This window comes from Vombatus ursinus, unplaced genomic scaffold (genome assembly GCF_900497805.2).
Source record: "Vombatus ursinus unplaced genomic scaffold, bare-nosed wombat genome assembly UNPS02014784.1, whole genome shotgun sequence".
In the NCBI taxonomy this organism is placed as follows: Eukaryota; Metazoa; Chordata; class Mammalia; order Diprotodontia; family Vombatidae; genus Vombatus; species Vombatus ursinus.
Window position 1 is genome coordinate 8759836 of NW_020954562.1, and position 17897 is coordinate 8777732.

Sequence of the window (17897 nt, forward strand, 5' to 3'; positions counted from 1 at the left end):
GTTTTAGGAGAAGAGATCACAAACTCAGAGAAAAAGATAAACAGGATAACACAGCCCAAGTCCCTAATAGAGAAGCTGGTTCTATTGATGACACAATTTCAAATTATTTGATAAATAAAAGGAAGAAGCATTTAAAGGGTTATGCAGAAGATCTTTTGCTGAGTTCAAATTCTTAGGTATTGAATCTACAGATATTTCAAAATTGGTAAGGAAAAGTCAAGTTTGGAATGAGACAAAGCCTGCAAAAAATTACTATAGACAACAACAAACAACCCTTTTTAAAAAAAAAAAAAAAAGCTACATTGGATAATGAGTAAAATAAGGACAGGATGGGTCCACTGCTATGAATAAAGACTCTGTTGACATAAGCTGAAGTCATTAAATTTATAAATGAGATGCTATCCAGTTTAGAAAAACAAACAAACCTTAAAACTGGATTTAATACCTCCAAGCACCTGTAGAATATATTGATCTTTCAGTAATTTTCTAACTATCTCTGCTGATCACCAGTAGAAACCACAAGATCACCCAAGTTAACATACAAAATGAAAAAAAAGGTGAGCGATACCTAAAAATAATTCAATCCACAACTGTATGATCAACATTCTAGGACATTAAGGTATGCTGAGCCCCATACCCATTTCCTGATCTAGGTCTGAGAGAGTAAGTATGGAACTCGCTGGTGCTGCTTCTTAATCCATGGAACATGATAAGGCTGGGCAAAGGGTACTTATCAAATGCGATACCTGTAACCAGAACCTGACCATTCAGCTTATTTGTTTCTAACAAACTGATTTCATGGAAATGTTGATTCCAGATTTAGCATTTTCTTCAAATCCTTTCAGATTCACTTGAGCATTTCTTAATCACAATCCTCAGGAAACCTGAGTCTTAGAGATTAACTCCTATGACTTTAGTCAAGTTGCTAATCACTTTGGACCCAAGTTTCCGCATGTAAAAAAAATGAAGGAATTGTACTAAATGATCTCTAAACTTCCTAATAGCTCTATGATCTCAGTTCCACAAACATTTATTAGACATCAGTATAAAAATCACTGTGGTAGGTGCTGGGGATATGAGTATCATTGAATGAACTTGGGAGTTCCTTCTAATAATTCATATCCCATCTATCTGTCCATTTGGGAGATAATGTGTTGTAAAAGAGCTTTTAAGACAGCATTTTGCTTAACTGAGTCAAAAGCTTTTTCATAGTCAACAAACCAAAGGTACAGTAGGATTTTATGTTCTCTATATTTCTCAGATCACTGTGAAATGGTCAAGATGTCAATTGCTGACCATCACTAGTGAAATATTACTTCCTCTCTAATATCTCGGATATTTTTGATTCTTGTATAGATGTTTCTCAAAGATTTTGTATAGACAGGATATAAGCATATAGGTTAGTAGATACTAATGTTCTCTAGGTCCCTTTTCCCTAAACTTTGATCAATAGAAGCAAAAATTCTAAAAAGCCCATTTAGCAAGAATAAAACAATAAGAAAACAGTGAAGGCAGACAATTAAATCAAACTAATCTTTAATTATCTAAAGAGGTAACTAAGAATCAGAATTGGGAAATCACCAACGGAAATGGCACACCTCAACTATAATTTCATCCAGAAATTTAACCAAGATAAATTAATTGCTACAACGTTGAACCTAGAACATGTCTTAGTCACTAAACATCTGACTTACTTGCCAAACAGAGAGATGGCTACCAAGGTTAACGTAAGATCAGAATATAAACTCATTTATAAAACCTTACCTAGAAGGATGATGGAAAACAATGAGCAGTACCATCTCATATATAAAGCTAAAAAAAGCAGTGAAGAATAAAACCTGGTTAAAGAAATCTTAATAAGATAGCAATTCAATAAAGCCATCTCAGGGACTTTCAAGATGAAAAAAGGACTCCAAACATGAGAAAAATGGATTGAGATTTCCAAAAATGATTTTAAAAATTTTTATTCATTAAGGATATTGGAACCACCACACTTGGATCCTAATATCACAGGTCCAGATTTATATATAGAGAAAGTAGAAATGGTACACACACACACACACACACACACACACACACACACACACACACACGACAAAGATAAGAAAACCAGCCAGATTGGACCAAAATACAAGGTTATCTGAAGGAGGTAAATATACAAAAGGCATGGGAAAAAAATCTTGGACTCCATCTCACTACTAGATTACATCAAACATGAAACTAGCTTTACTTGAAAGAGATTATATTATTCTAGGGGGAACAACATGTATATGGATAAGTAAAATATAAGAAAATGAGATTGGGGAAACACTAACAACTGTGGGGCTCGGGGAAGGCTTCATAGAGGAAATGACAATTAAGCTGAACCCTGAATGAGGAAAGACTGGGAAGGGGAGACAACAAGGACTGCATTTTAGGCATGAAGATTCTTCTGGTCAGTAATGATTTACTAATTTGCATGATTAATTTATATCACTTTGCATTATTTTCAATGTCTTAGAATAATATTGGAAATGTGCCTACATCATTTAGAAGAATAATTTTTTTTAAAGATCTCTGAAACTTCTTCTCTCATGATTTAAAATAGCAATTGTCTGGGGCAACTGGTTGTGTAGTAGATAGAGCCCCAGGTCTTGGAGTCAGGAGGTCCTGAATTCAAATCCAGCCTCAGACACTTGATACTTATTAGCTGTGGGATCATGGGCAAGTCACTTAACTCCAATTGCCTCACCAAAAATAAATAAATAAAATAAATGAAAAAAAACCCCAGCAATTGTCTTTCTAATGTTCCTCTTTATAATCTAGCCAGACTAAAGCTTTCCAGAAAGTCATATAGTAAATCAAATGGAAAGCCACTACTGGTTGTACTTTGTTGACTCCTATATAGGAGGTGAGTTCCCATTTTACGTATATCAAATCTTGAAGAAATATGTTGGAAAAAAAGTGATTTGTATTAATATGATATTCAATTATTCTAATCTTGCATTTGGAGACTGAAAACTTAGTTTTCTATTCCTGTATAAAAGTTATAGTTTCTATTTTGTGCTCTCTCTCCTAGACACAATTTAAGCATGACTATTCTGAGATTTTATTTATTTTAAGCCCACAAGCTTGAGGGTGGGGATAGGAAAGAGGAAACTAACTAAAGAATGGGGACTTATTCACAAAAATCACTATACTTGGGTTTTTTAAACACCCACAGATACCACAGACTACTGAAGGATTTCCTTAAGTGAATTTTAAGATAAGAAAAAATGTGTCTTTGACTAGCTTTTCAGTATTAAATGAAGTTTCTCTCTAGGGACCAACCTATGCTTTCTCTTATTAGAATGACTTTTTTTTTTTTCAAGAACTGACCACACCAACAATTTCTGGCAAACACAGAGATACTTTTCTTCAGTTAACATATTTCTTTTCAATTTGTTGCTTTGCTTTTGATACTGTTGCTCTTTAGTCCCTGCTAAAAGTTTGTATGTCCAATTCTAAGGACCAATTGTTTATCAGTCTCCTAAGAGGCAAGTTACTGATTCAGTATTAAAAATATATTTATTGTGTCCTTTCTAACAGGCCATGCACCCAATTTGATAATAGTGGAGATAAGACATATTCGCTGCCCTCCTAGAGGTCACAGTCTAACAGAAAGCTATTCAAATAAGTAGCCATAATGAACAACAATACATGATAAGTATGTTAGAGGGGAGCGAGGCAATATTATGTTGAGTCTAAGGATCAAAAGAGCCTAAAACTTTATAAATGCTTATACCCTCCTTTCTTTTCCCTAAGGGGGAAAAGGTTTTTATCAACACAGCAAAGATCAGGGAAGTTAGGTTTTAAAGAACTGATAGGAATTGGGGGAAGGAGGAAAGGGAAATTCTAAGAAAGGGAACAGTGTGAACAAAAGCATAGAGAAGAAAAGCAGAAATTATGTTTGGCCGACATTCGTCATTTAATTTTATTGGGGTACAGAAGAAAAGGTTGGAGAGGTAGGGGGGGATGTGTCAGATTGAAGGACTTTTACACATGAAAATGCAATGTTTACCCTTAGATAAGGCCTAAGTAAGATGTATGTAAAGTTTTTATTAGAAGATTCATTGTCACTCTGAGACAGAGGTTCTTAACCTAGGTTCTGTGAACTTTTAAAAAATATTAATATTATTAAATAGTAAATAGTTGATATTTATTAAATATTTAATATTAATAATAGCAAATAATATATTATTTTCCCCCAATTACATGTAATAATAATTAACATTATTTTTAAATTTTGAGTTTCAAATTCTCTCACTTCCTCTGTCCCCCTACCCCACTTCCTCATATGGTAAGCAGTCTGATATAGGTTATACATGTGCAATCATATAAAACATATTTCTATATTAGTCATTTTGTGGAAGAAAAGTAGAATAGAAAGTAAGAAATGAAAAAAGGAAGGAAGGAAGGAAGAAAAAAGAAAAAAAGAGAAAGAAAGAAAGAAAGAGAAAAATAGTATGTCTGTCTGTATTTGGACTCCAGTTCTTTCTCTGGAGGATAGCATTTTTCATCATGTATCCTTTGAAATTGTCTTGAATCACTGTATTACTGAGAATAGCGAAGTCATTCACAGTTGAATATCATACAATATTGCTGTTACTGTGTACAATGTTCTCTTGGTTCTGCTCAATTCAATCTGCATCAATTTATGTAAGTCTGTCCAGATTTTTCTAAAAGCATCCTGCTGATCATTTCTTATAGCACAATACTATTCCATTATAATCATATACCACAACTTGTTCAGCCATTCCTCAATTGATGGGCATCCCCCCAATTTCCAATTTTGAGCTACCACAAAAAGAGCTGTTGTAAATCCCCTTATACAAAAAGGTCCATTTCCCTTCTTTTTTAAATTTTTTTGGGATACAGACCATACATAGTGTATTTGGGATACAGTGGTTATACAGGATCAAAGAGAATATAAGTTTTATAGCCCTTTGGGCATATGAACTTGGCTTTTAAAGAAGATATTGTTACTACTATATTTCAATAAAATTGGTTTCCTTTGTAATCTTAAGTATTTTGTTTTATGCATTAAAAATATTCACCTGAGAAGGGGTCTATAACACAAAAATGCTTAACTGCCACTGTTTTAAGGAGACCTACCAATTAATGTTCAACTTAATAAATGTTTATTAAGTTTACTTATATAATTATGAAAATTATATATATATATTTATATATGTATCCAATTAAGCTTAATAATATTATAATGTTTCTCTTTTCTCTCTGCTTAATTCTTCCTCACACATCAGAATCAAGGGGGTAGATCATTAAGGATAATATGTTTTACGTTGGAAGGCAAGGGTGGGCAGTGGAGAGGTGATAAGAATAGCTTCTCACTGTCTGTCCCACCTTAAGCTCAGGAAAGGAAGTTTTACATTTATCTTGTTCTCTGTCTTGCACTACTAGAAAAGCCATTTAAAATAAAATACTCAATTTCCATTTCCCTTTGGCCTATATCCCAAGAGCAATGTGAGCCAGACCCAAAGCAAACCTTTGAAGAAGGAAGGCAGCTCAGTTCAGCCTAGAATAGGGACTGGGAGGCAATATTCAAACAGGATTAGAAGGGGAATCTAATCTACATTTTTTTTTCAAAACTCAAAGAGTCCATATTAAAGAAATGAACTTTATCCCACTACTTCCAGCAATGTTAGTCTTCCAGGAACAAACTAAAAATAATAAAAGTGAAGTAACAAAATATACCATAAGCTTTCTGTAAAAGATTAAAGACAAATTACACTTTCACCCACAAAAGCATATTACTGAATTACTGTCTTCAACATAAGCAATAGGCAAAGGAGAAATAGATCTTCAACATGACTGAATTTTATTACCATAGACAACTATGCTGGAAAACATTGCAACATCACAATAGAACTAGTTATTTCTATTTTCAATTTCTAAAGAATTTCTTTATATGATATGAAATTTAAATAGACTGATATGACCCATAATAAATACATTGTGTCTTGTAAAAACAGCATTTGAAATGTTCTTTCATTTTAATATTCAGAATAATTCATGTTCATAGGAACAAAGAAAATATTTTTAGATATTTTATAGAACTGAATATAAAAGAGCATCTTCAAAGAGATCTATGGTAACTTAAGAAAGCAGGATAGTTTTATACATATATATGTATATGTATGTGTATGTATTTATATATGTGTGTGTGTGTGTGTGTGTATTTGTGCATATATCTATGTATAGGGAAAGTCAAATGAAGAATTGTTTATTATCCAGGCAAGTGGTGTCAAACTCAAATAAAAATTAATCCCTGAGGCCCATATATTGACTTAGAAAACCTCAAATTAGCAGCCTTTCTTGAACCCTATAGCTTTTCTAACTCTCTTTAAATTTACTTATATATTTTCTCTTATATTTACTTAACTCTATAAATACTGTATCTAATTTCCTTGAATACAGGAACTACTCCATTTTTTTGTCTGAATTTCAGACTCAGAAGAGTGCTTTCCATATAAAAAGTACTTAACAGATTCAGAATAAATAAATCAGGAAAGTCACAAAACAAGGTCCTGATGTATTCTTCATATTAAGTCTAATTTTTCTGAGCTACCTGTGTCACCATAGGGTCATCTCTTAACTTTCTTCAGCTCTATCCTTTAACTTTTTTTTTTTGCACCTTTAAGATAAGCAGATTGGAGTAGATAATATTTAAATTTCACTCTAAATGATTTAAATGATATGAAATGATGATTTAAAAAATAAAACAAAAATTCCATACTTAGTAAGTGTTTGAATTAAAAGTGGGCAGACTCTAATATAGATAAAAATACTTTCTCAGAAATTAGTTTCTATGTAGCTCATTTCCCACTCTTCACTTTTAATCACAGTCAAGTGAAACCCTTTCTAGTGAAACTTATTACCCAAACCACAAAACCTATGCCACGTACAGCAACCAACATCAAATTACATGAATTTTAAATCAAATACTAATCCAAACCCCACTTACAGCTAACTGTAGTTGCAAGTTAAAAACCAACCTGCACAATAGAGCTGCCATTGATACAATTTGGAAAAAAATAACTCTTAAAATGTGTTTTAAGCATTGAAGAGGTCTTGTGCTATATGTGTGTTTGCATTTCTACAAGTATATGTGTGTGTACTTTAAAAACTTACTAGCTTAACTCAGACCATATGAGTTCAAAAAATAGGCTTAGTGTTCATATTATAAACACTGGTAATGTCACTGTGCCAAATAGATCTTAAAACTGCCAATCATTTATACTAAACTCTCACTCTACACATTTTTTGAAGACATAAAAAACATGTATTTCCTCAAAATAATTTAGAATTTTAAAAGAATTATTTGACCTTTGTGTACTTTTTTGCACCTTAAATGTGAAGCTCAGAGAAGCACTAGATAATTCTTATTCATTGTTCTTATTAAAATTTAAATGTACAACTGTTAATACTCACCACCCAAATTCATTCCAGCTTGTAGACATTTCTGAAGTCTGCAGGCAGGACAATTCTTCCTTCGGATTTTGTCAATAATACAATCATTTCTTCCAGCACATAAGTAATTGTGTTGCCCTGAATCAAGGAAAAAAAAAGATCATGAAAATAAATTTTTAAAATTTCCATTAAGTAAACTGAAAATATGTGATTCTCATTTTTAATCAGAAATCAGCTCAATTCAATTCAAATTGTAAAAACTCCTTTTCATTAGATATTATCTCAATTCCTGAAAACTCTTTCTAAAATAAGTAGAAGTAACAATATAAGGATGGTCCTCTTCACCCATAATGTGATCTCCAACGCAGCTTTGGTAACCCAATGGCTAGGGTATTAGTCCTGGAGATAGGAAGAACTGAGTTCAAATCCAGGCTCAGACACTTATTAGCTCTATAATCCTGGGCAAGGTCTCCTACCTGCTTCAGTTTCCCCATCTATAAAATGTAGATAATAATAACCTACCTTCAATGGTAGTAGTATGGATAAAGAGATGTTATCTGTAAAGTGCTTTGCAAACTTTAAAGCACTATAAAAATTCTGTCTATCATCATTATTATTATTAATGTATTTTAACAACCATAATAGTATGATATGGACATAAGAGATTTCAACCTTTTCAGTTTTTAATGATAATGTAAGTATCAATGATTCTTAAGCATTATAGTAACTCAGATATAGATGACACCTAGAACCTCAAAGTTGGACTTGTAGGAAAGCTGCATTGACTCTTTCAGGTCACCACAAAATATTTATTCAGATTCTCTAACAACATAAAATAAAGGTCCAAATGTATTACATAAAACTGTATGTGTATCCATTTTATGCAAATATTTTACAAAATTCTAAATTTGTGGAACTGAGACTCAACATGGTACAGCAGAATGAAGAGTGGGTTGGTAATCAGAAGACATAGGTTCAAACTCTCACTCTATAACCTATTAACCTGTCTGGGTTTCAGTTTCCTCATCTAACAGGAAGCAGTATTGCCAGGTAAGTCAAACCAACACTTCCACCTTGACCATCATCTCCCTTGAGATCCTAATGGGCACCACCCAGGAAGGTAAACCCAAAAGCCTTGGGAATAGTAATGCTTCCACTCCTGTGCATGAGTCTATCATCCTGGCAAGCCATCCCGAAGGAGATGCAGCCAGGCAAACTGCAGGTGCCACAGCCACGGTTACTAAAGAACCAGAAAGGAAAGGTCTTGCCACCAAAGTCCTTGACTCTCTTAAATAGTTAAACATCAGAAAATTATATTTTATTGAACATTAAAGAAAATCTATTAACATCTGCTTTGCCACTGTACCCTAAGGACCATAGGACTTTTCCATCTGACTTACAGCTGAAACTTTCCATGTGTTGTGATCTTCCCATTAGAATGTATTTCAGAGGATCTATAGGTCCAAATAGGATAACATGTAAAATTTTAAGACAGTTGTATTAAGTATTGTAAATACCTCTTATAAAACGAAGAACTAAGCCACAGAAGCTACAAGAACTGAATTAAGGGGTCTAAAGTTTAAAAGAAAAAAAAGCACAGAATTTTAGAGTTGGCAGACCTCAGGACTGCTCTCTGCATCTATATAGAACAAGTTTTAATCCTTCAGCTTTTCAAATATGTGTGCCCCTTAAATCTTCATTTTTACAGGTTAAACATTCCCAGTACTTTCAAGTGATATGGTTACAAGTCTCCTTATTCTGTTGTTATTTTTTTGGACCTGTCACCATTAAAATGTGACATTCTGCTAAATGAGATACTCTAAAATATGATTAGAATGGGTTTATCACCCCACTGACTTTTCTGGTAGTCTGATCATCCTGTTGATTTCTATTGAGTTTGCAATCAACTATGTTTTCTTATGAACTGCTCTCTAACTAGATTTTTGCTTGGGTTTTTTATTTATGCCTATTGCATGTGACTCTTAGATTTAGATGGTTTTCACCCAGCAAGATCTAAAGGGACAAGTGAATGAATGAGAAAGCATTTATTCCTTCCCCATGCTGCACTGCTGACTCATCTCCACAGGACTGTCTTTACCATGCCCTGCCTTCTACCTTCATCCTACTCCCCTTTTCAGTTCACTTTTATGTATTATCTTCCCTCACTAGAAAGTAAGCTCCCTGAAGGCAAGGACTATCTTTCTTTTTTCTTGTATTTGCATTCCTAGTGCTTAGCACAGTGCCTGCACATAGTATACATTTAATAAATGCTTCCTGACTTGTCTAGATTTATTAAGCCCCTACTATGTACCAGGCACATAGTGCTAGGTATATAAATACAAAAGTGAGACAGTCCCTGACCTCAAGAAGCTTACATTCTAAGAGGGGGAGACAACACATATAGGGGACTGGTGACCAGGGAGATTTGGTTTGGGAACATTTATGGAAATGAATCTATAGAGCAGTCAAAAATGACATCTTTTACAGAATAGATATCAGTACTGAGAAGTTTCTTAGAGGTGGAAGCATGTAGAGAAATGTGGGGGGAGGGGAAGGATGGTAGGGCAAGATACTCCTATCCTCAAGATCCTCACCCTGTTATCCTTCAAAATCTACCCCACTGCCTTCCAAGGCTGTTAGTTTATTCTCTTCCTCAAATGAGAAGAACTACAAATCCCAGAGGGCTGTGTGGCCAATGCAAGATTCTAGTGATACACTTAGAAAGCCTACCACAGTATGAAGATCAATCATTTTATTGCTTCATTAAAGCAAAAATGTGAAAATAGTGATATATGTACATATATGTAGTGATATAATGATTTTGATAAAGTTTGATAAAGTTGATAAAGTTCTACTGATCTATACATACTCTGATTTCTTCCTCTATTAGACCAAATAGACCATATCTATGAGACAAATAAGGGTGAGGGATGCCATTTGTCAATATGGAATAAAGTAGAGCTAACTGACATGCAGAGGGGCTGAATCTATAATCAAAGCCTCATTAGCAATTTTTTCATCCAGGCAATGGAACTCACCAGTTCACCTCTGTTGCATAAGAATCTTTCAGTGTAATGGTGATGGGGCTGTAATAGGATTCTACCTGTATTACATTTCACTTTTTTCACCCAATACTATTGCCAAAAACCAAAAGAGATGGCTCATGAGTTTCTGATGACTGACAGATGATAGCTGATGATTCTATAGTCTTTTAAGGTATAATACTAGACTGGGCTCAACACCTAAAATGATTATTTGACTTCTAGTTTCTGTTAATTATCTTCCACACAACTGTAGTACTTCAGATAGTATTAGGTACACTAAAGTCATGCTAAAAAGTGGAAAGAATGCTACATTTAGGGTTAGAAGACTTAGGATTGAGTCCTTTTCATGTTGCTGTTCAGTCATGTCCAACTCTTTGTGACTCCATTTGGGGTTTTCTTGGCAAAGACACTGGAGTGGTTTGCCATTTCCTGTTTCTGTACCCTTGATTAAATCTTTTAAGCTAAGTTTCAGTTTTCTCATCTATAAAATTATATACCAGCACTACCTTCCTCACAGAGTTGTTATGAGGATCAAATGACATAATCAATCAATCAATAAGCATTTATTAAGCACCTACTATATGCCAGTCACTCTGTAGGCTCTGGGGATACACAGAGAATGAAACAATACATACTTTCAAGGAATTCACACTCTATCAGAGAAGAGAATATGCACATATATAAGTATATTCAGAATAACTACAAGGTAGTTAAAGAAGGAAGGACACTAGCAGTTGGCAAGATCAGTAAGGGTTTCCTGAAGAAGCTCAAGGGGCTTATAAAAGAAGGAATTGTCTCAGCTTTGAGAATCAGCTGTGGAGAAAGGACTCAGCTCTTGAGTACTTGTGCCTCACGGGAGAAATTCCTTCCTATCCCCAGCTCCATCCCTGCAAATGCTGTCCAGTGGAGAAGTACATGACTGTAGGAAATGTGACTGAACTCATTCTGAAGGAGAAAAAAAGTTCAAGTACATTGCCACCTGAACCTCAACCTCCTGGGCTGAGAAATTCAAGAGGAGAAAGACAGCTTGACAACTAGATTTAGGATTCTGCTGCTTGGGAGATGGTAGACCTAAGAATAAAGATCTCTTCTGGTTCTCCCACCTATCAAACTACTCTTCTCAAGTCTCCTTTGCTAGATCCTCATCTAGGTCACAGCCTAAGTCCCCAAAATGTTCTGTCCTGGATGCTCATCAGCTCTGCAGGATTTAATTATCATCTCTATGCTGATGACTTTCAAACCTACCTATCCTGCCCTACTCTCTCTCCTGACCTCTAGGCTCATATCTTCAACAGTTTTTCAGAAATCCCAAACTGGATGTTCAACAGACATCCTTCAATCAATATGTCTAATACAGAATTCATTAGCTTTTCCCCTAAAAACTCCCCTGCTCCTAATTTTCCTTATTGCTATTGAGGATGCCATCATCTTCCCAGTTCCCCGGATTTGCAACCTAGATGTCATCTTGGATTCCTCACTGTCTCTCAATCCCACCTCCTCACCCCCATATTCAGTCTGTTGCCAAGACCTGAGGATTTCATCTTGAAACATCTTTCAAATATATTTCCTTTTCTCCTCTGATTTACTTCATACCTGGACTATTGCAATAGCCTGCTGGCGTGGGGGGTGGAGGTGGGTCCTACCCACCTAAGTCTCTTTCCACTCCAACAGATCCTCCATTCAGCAACCAAGGAGACTGTCTTAAAGTACAGGTCTGATCATGCCACACCTCTACTCAATAAACTCCAGTGACAACCAAACAGCTCCAGAATAAAATACAAAATCCTCTGCTTGATAATCAAAGTCCTTCATAAGCCAAGCCTCCTCCCACCTTTCTAGTCTTCTTACAGTTTACTCCTCCCCACCAGGTACTCTCTGATTTAGTGACACTGGCCTCCTGGCTGTTCCACAAACAAGACACTCCATCTCTCAGCTCTGGGCATTTTCTCAGGCTATCCCCAAGGCCTGCAATGCTCTCCCTGCTCTGCTCTGACTACTGACCTCCCTGGCTTCCTTTCACTCCCAATGAAAATCCCACCTTTGACAGGAAGCCTTTTCCAACCTTTCTTAATTCAGGTGCCTTCCCTCTATTATTTCCTATTTATCCTGTATATAGCTTGCTTTGTATCTATTTATTTGCATGTTGTTGCCCCCATAAGTCTGTTACCTCCCTGAGGATAGACACTGTCTTTTGTCTCTTTGTATCCTCCATGCTCAGCACAGTGCCTAGCACCTAGTAGGTGCTAAATATTTATTGAATAACTGAGAAGACTCCAAGAGGGCAGAAGTAAAAGGCTGCAGGTTCTAACATAAGTATTTGGGTTCCTTCTGAAAAAGCTGAGTCAGAAGCTGGAGGCAGAAGAGACTATCCAGCTGGCAAAGCAATACATTCAGCAGAACACCCAACACTCGGAGCCAAGATATTTTGCCCAGTGAGAATCAGGTTCACATAACTGCTTGTACCTAAAACTGCTGGAAAAAAATAAGAGGGAGGGGAATCTTAAGGACATGACTGTCCTGTGGAAATATGGGAAATAATAACAATTAAGAAAGGAATATATAAATATATATATATATATTTAGAATAAGATAACAACCAATACATTTCAAATAGTTTACATATTTTCTCATTCAGAAAAGTTCAAAGAAAATTATATTTGTACCAAAATATATGGAATATACATTGTTATTTAAAACTAATTTTTTTTAAAAAGGGAGAGAAATGCAGTTATCATTATTCTAATTTACAGCCCATCAGTATATACAACACAACTACTCAAATTTAAACAGCACTCTAAGATCTGGAGTGTTTTCCTCACAACCATGGAATGAAGTAGTTTAGGAGGGACATAGTAGGTAGAGCACTGGACCTAGAGTTAATAAAACCTGAGTTCAAATTGGGCCTCAGACTCTTAATAGCTGTGTGATCGTGGACAAGTCAATCAACCTCTGCCTGCCTCAGTTTCCTTATCTGTAAAGTATAAATAATAAAAGCACCTACTTGTTAGAGTTGTTGTGAGGACAAAATGAGACATTTGTAAACTTTGCAAACTTAAAAGTTTTGCAGACATGCTAGCTGTAGTTACCAGTATTACTAAAAGTCATTTTAGTGATCAAGGAACAGTCTCAAAGAGGTTGACTAAATTGTCCCCGGTGACCCAGAAATTCAGTGTTAAAGTTAGGATTTCCATTCCATTTCCTCTGGCTCCAAGACTAATAAGGTTCATAACACTTTGCTTTCTCTCAAACACTCCAACTCTTCTGGTTTATACTTAAAAAAGCAGGATTTCACTGGAGAGGGAACTCTCTGCATAACTCCAGGTCATAAACTTTACACACATTAGAGAATGATATTTATTATTATTATTATTGTTGTTGTTGTTGTTATTCCTAAAGACCTTAAGACAGGCTGGTTCTTAGATGACAGACATACAATCTATTGCTGAGTCTCCTCTAGCTTGGCAGGACTGGCCAGGGCTTCTATATGAGTGATGTCACTTTTGAGAACCTGAGGTCACATCTATGCCATCATAAGGCACTGAGACTTTAATGGTATACATATACACACGAACATGGATGTATATGATCAAAAGCAAATGTGGACTTTAGAAGTCTATGTGCACATAACACACATATACATTCGTAGGTCTCAACCCTGAATGATACAAATCCAGACTCTCTTTTACTAACATCCAATATACATAACAAACGGTTGTGTAGCCCCTGTTCAAACAATATGAGGGAGAGCATAGAGAAAAAAAAAGAGTAGTTGACTAAGTATTGAGACTTAGAGAAAGCCCTCAATTAGAAAGGGAAAAGAGGAAAGGAAGCCAGAAGAAGAAAGGAAGAAAATCAGTAAGAGAGATTATCCTTGGTATACTTGATCCTGGAAGGCAGAACAAGCAGTAATAGGTGGAAATTGGAAAAATCTCATCCTCAGATTTCTACTCAATATCAGAAAAAGCTTCTGAACTATGAGAGCTGTCCAAAAGTAAAATGAGATGCTTTCTGAGGCACTGAGTTCCTAATCTCTAAAAAAAACTGAAGTGGGAAACAGATGATTCAGATTAAGGACATCATAAGAGTATTCTTGCTCGGCTACAGTTTTATTTCAAGAACTTTGATGTTCCCTCTATGATTCAGGTCCCAACTCTGATCTCAGGCTTCAAAGCTGAGACCCAGACATCCTGATCTCATGCTTGCACTTTCTAAAGCAGTAGAGTAAAAGCTCCTTGAAGGCAGGAATCCTCTCAGTATTTTAATTCTCAGCACCTAGCACAGTGCCTAGCACATAGTAGGAACTTAATAAATGCTGTATGACTCACTGATTGGTTGGCTGCCCAGGTCCTTGTGGTAACAAAAACCCCTGAGCTAGTTCCCTATTACTGGAGTTCCTGGAACTTCAGTGACCCAGGGAAATATTATGACCCCTGGAACTTTGGAAGTCTAAATACTAGGGCTCATGCCTACTGGTGATAAGAAATCACCTTTCTAGTCTTTTTTTTTTTTCCTGTTAAAATACTCTACTGTTTTCTTTCCTCCTGGAATAACCTTGCCAAAGAATTTTAATCACTATATCTTATCAACTGTCATCTAAAGCCTTACTTTCATGGTTATTAGGTTATGTGAAATGTAATTATTTTCCAAGATCTCTGTTTTGCAAGATGTTAAATGAAAAATATGCTAACACATTTAAGGTTTTACCATCTAATGCTATCTATATTGTGTATTTTGTGAAATTCATCATACAAGTCACATGCTTACATCAAAACCCCAAATAATTCTTATAAATCGGGTAGAAAATCTGCTTTTTAGTAAGGAATCAAAAGTTGAAGTGGTTGGTTTGCTTTTTTTTTAAGTAGGATCTCTTCACTAGGTTATCCATAAGATACTCAACAAGGTTTACAATTAAAGTATGGCACAAACATTCTTGTTTCTAAACAAGAGTAAAAAATACAGTTTTCCCAAACCTTTTAAAATTAATTTATATTTCCTCTTCATTTTTTAAAGGTCCATTTGTTGTGCTGCTAAAGGATTTTTTTTTCAAATAGTTGACAACCCGCCCAGCAACAGCAGCCTATGTTTGCAGTCACTATTTTGGGCGACATCACATGTCAATTACATAACCTTGTTTAACTGCTCTTGAACTGGTTAGAACAACCTGGGGAACAGATGAAGGCAGTCCTATTGAATTCTGCAGTACAGATTCTGATGGACAATTTCCCATCCTCCGCATCCCAACACCCACCTCCTGCACCCCCTTACCAAGAATACCGCACAGCTAGTAAGTGAGTCTCTGACAAGAAGTAGTTATTCATTGTTAGAGCCAACTAAAACATTTGATAATTAACTTCCTCTGCTCAGTTTAAACCAGTCCAGTCTGCCCATGATAAAAGTAATGAACAATGATCTCCTGCTGCTGAGGTTTATGAGTGAGTTTGAAACATGAAAAATACATCCTTCAGAGGTATACACTGCTTTCCTTTAAACAAAAAATCTTTGGCATTTAGGGTTTTAATGATCTCAAGATTCATTTCATTAGTCAACATTTGGCTTATTTTTTTCCTCTACATTTTCAATTCTTTCCAAGTGGGTAAAAATTGAATTTTTATATGGACATTCTTGTTGTTTTGAAGTAGTGTTGTTTATTTTGACATCTTTTAAATTGTTAAAGTTTAAGTTGAAAAAATAAGTCATGATGATTAAATATTCCAAGCCATTCTGTATACAAGAGTAAAAGGAAGAGAAAATATTTCACAAAGGCAAGATGCCACTAAGGTATTTAACCTTGGAAATATTTATTATGGTATGCAACAAGGAAAAACATCAAGGAACAAGGAAAATTTTTCAGGTGGAAACAATTAAGTCCTAGAACATTAAATGGTAGTCACTCGTTTAATGTTTTTAAAACATTGTACTTTACTGTAACAAGACCTCAGCTATCTAAGGGAATTCAAGTCACTACTATTAAGGAAATAGAATGCACCAGACAATCATGAGATGCTTAGACCACCAGAGGCCAACTAGAACAATGACAAAATCATGATACATAAATAGCTACGGAGAGGATACAGGTCCCAGGACGGCAGCCCCAGAATGAAAAATAGGAGTCTGAGATGGCTCTGTTACTCAGTGACCTGACTGAGGTTTCTCTGGGACTCAATTTCTACATTTACAAAATGAGGGCCTATTGGGGTGGGGAACCCACGGCCTCGAGGCCATGTGTGGCCCTCTAGATCTTTAAATGCAGCCCTTTGACTTAATCCAAACTTTACAGAACAAATCCCCTTAATAAAAGGATTCTGTAAAACTTGGATTCAGTCAAACGACCACACTTGAGGACCTAGAGGGCTGCATGTGGCCTTGAGGCCAAAGGTTCCCCAGCCCTATAGATAATCTGTAAGGTCCTTTCCAGCTACAATGTTCTGAGACCTAGGACCGAAAAAGAAACCAAGAGAATACTACAGTGATTAATTTAGTCTTAAATGAGGCCAAGGTTGTCTAAAAAATAATCCCTGGTGGGTTAAGTGAAACATGGATTAATGACAGACAGGAAAGGCAGCTCTCCTGTGTAGGAATACATCTTTATCCCTATATAAAAGGCTAAGAATTACAAAGCTCTTAAAAAAAGAATTTAGAAGCATGCACTATGGGTCTTTGCTAGGAAAGACAGTTGCAGATTAAGGAAATTACCTGCCTTAAAATAGTTCTCAGGTTACAGCACTGATAAATGAAGAATGGAGAAAATTTCACATACACAATCTATTATGCATATATACTTGGATGTATTTTAAACTTTAAGCAAATTTCTATATGTTTCAAATGGATAAAATATAAACTATCAAGTGAAAAAGAGCTCAAAGTACAGAAGTCTTGGAAATATACCCCTAAAAAAACCCTTCAAACTTCAAAATTTTTTATCAGGCCACAAAATTTGATACATGCAGTCTGTCCAACTATTCTGCACATATATCCTCTAGGAAAGATATTTTCTTTCTTTCTTTTTAGTTTTCAACATTCACTTTTATAAGATTTTGACTTCTAAATTTTCCCCCTTCAGACCCTCTCCTGTCCCCAAGATGGCATGCAATGTAACATAGGCTATACATGTATGATCATATTAAACATATTTCCACACTAGTCAGGTTGTGAAAGAAGACTCAGAACAAAAGGGAAAAACCACAAGAAACAAAAAACAAAACACAGAAAAAGAGAAAATAGTATGCTTTGATCTGCATTCAGAGTCCATAGTTCTTTCTCCAGATGCAGATAGCATTTTCCATCATGAGTCTTTTGGAATTGTCTTAGATCATCGCATTGCTCAGAAGAGCTAGGTCTAACAAAGGTGGTCGTTGCACGATGTGGCTGTTACTGTGTACAATATTCTCCTGGTTATGCTGCTCA

The 17897-nt window shown here is 35.5% G+C and overlaps 1 protein-coding gene across 4 annotated transcripts in view; it reads right to left on the reverse strand.

Annotated features, from left to right (window-relative positions):
- Nucleotides 1–17897, reverse strand: part of NR3C2 (nuclear receptor subfamily 3 group C member 2) — a 375105-nt gene that overhangs the window by 102066 nt on the left and 255142 nt on the right. For all 4 annotated transcript variants that reach the window (XM_027866801.1, XM_027866799.1, XM_027866798.1 and 1 more), the window contains exon 4: nucleotides 7471–7587. In XM_027866801.1, the coding sequence (XP_027722602.1) occupies nucleotides 7471–7587 (117 nt within the window). The remainder of the gene's footprint in view (nucleotides 1–7470; nucleotides 7588–17897) is intronic.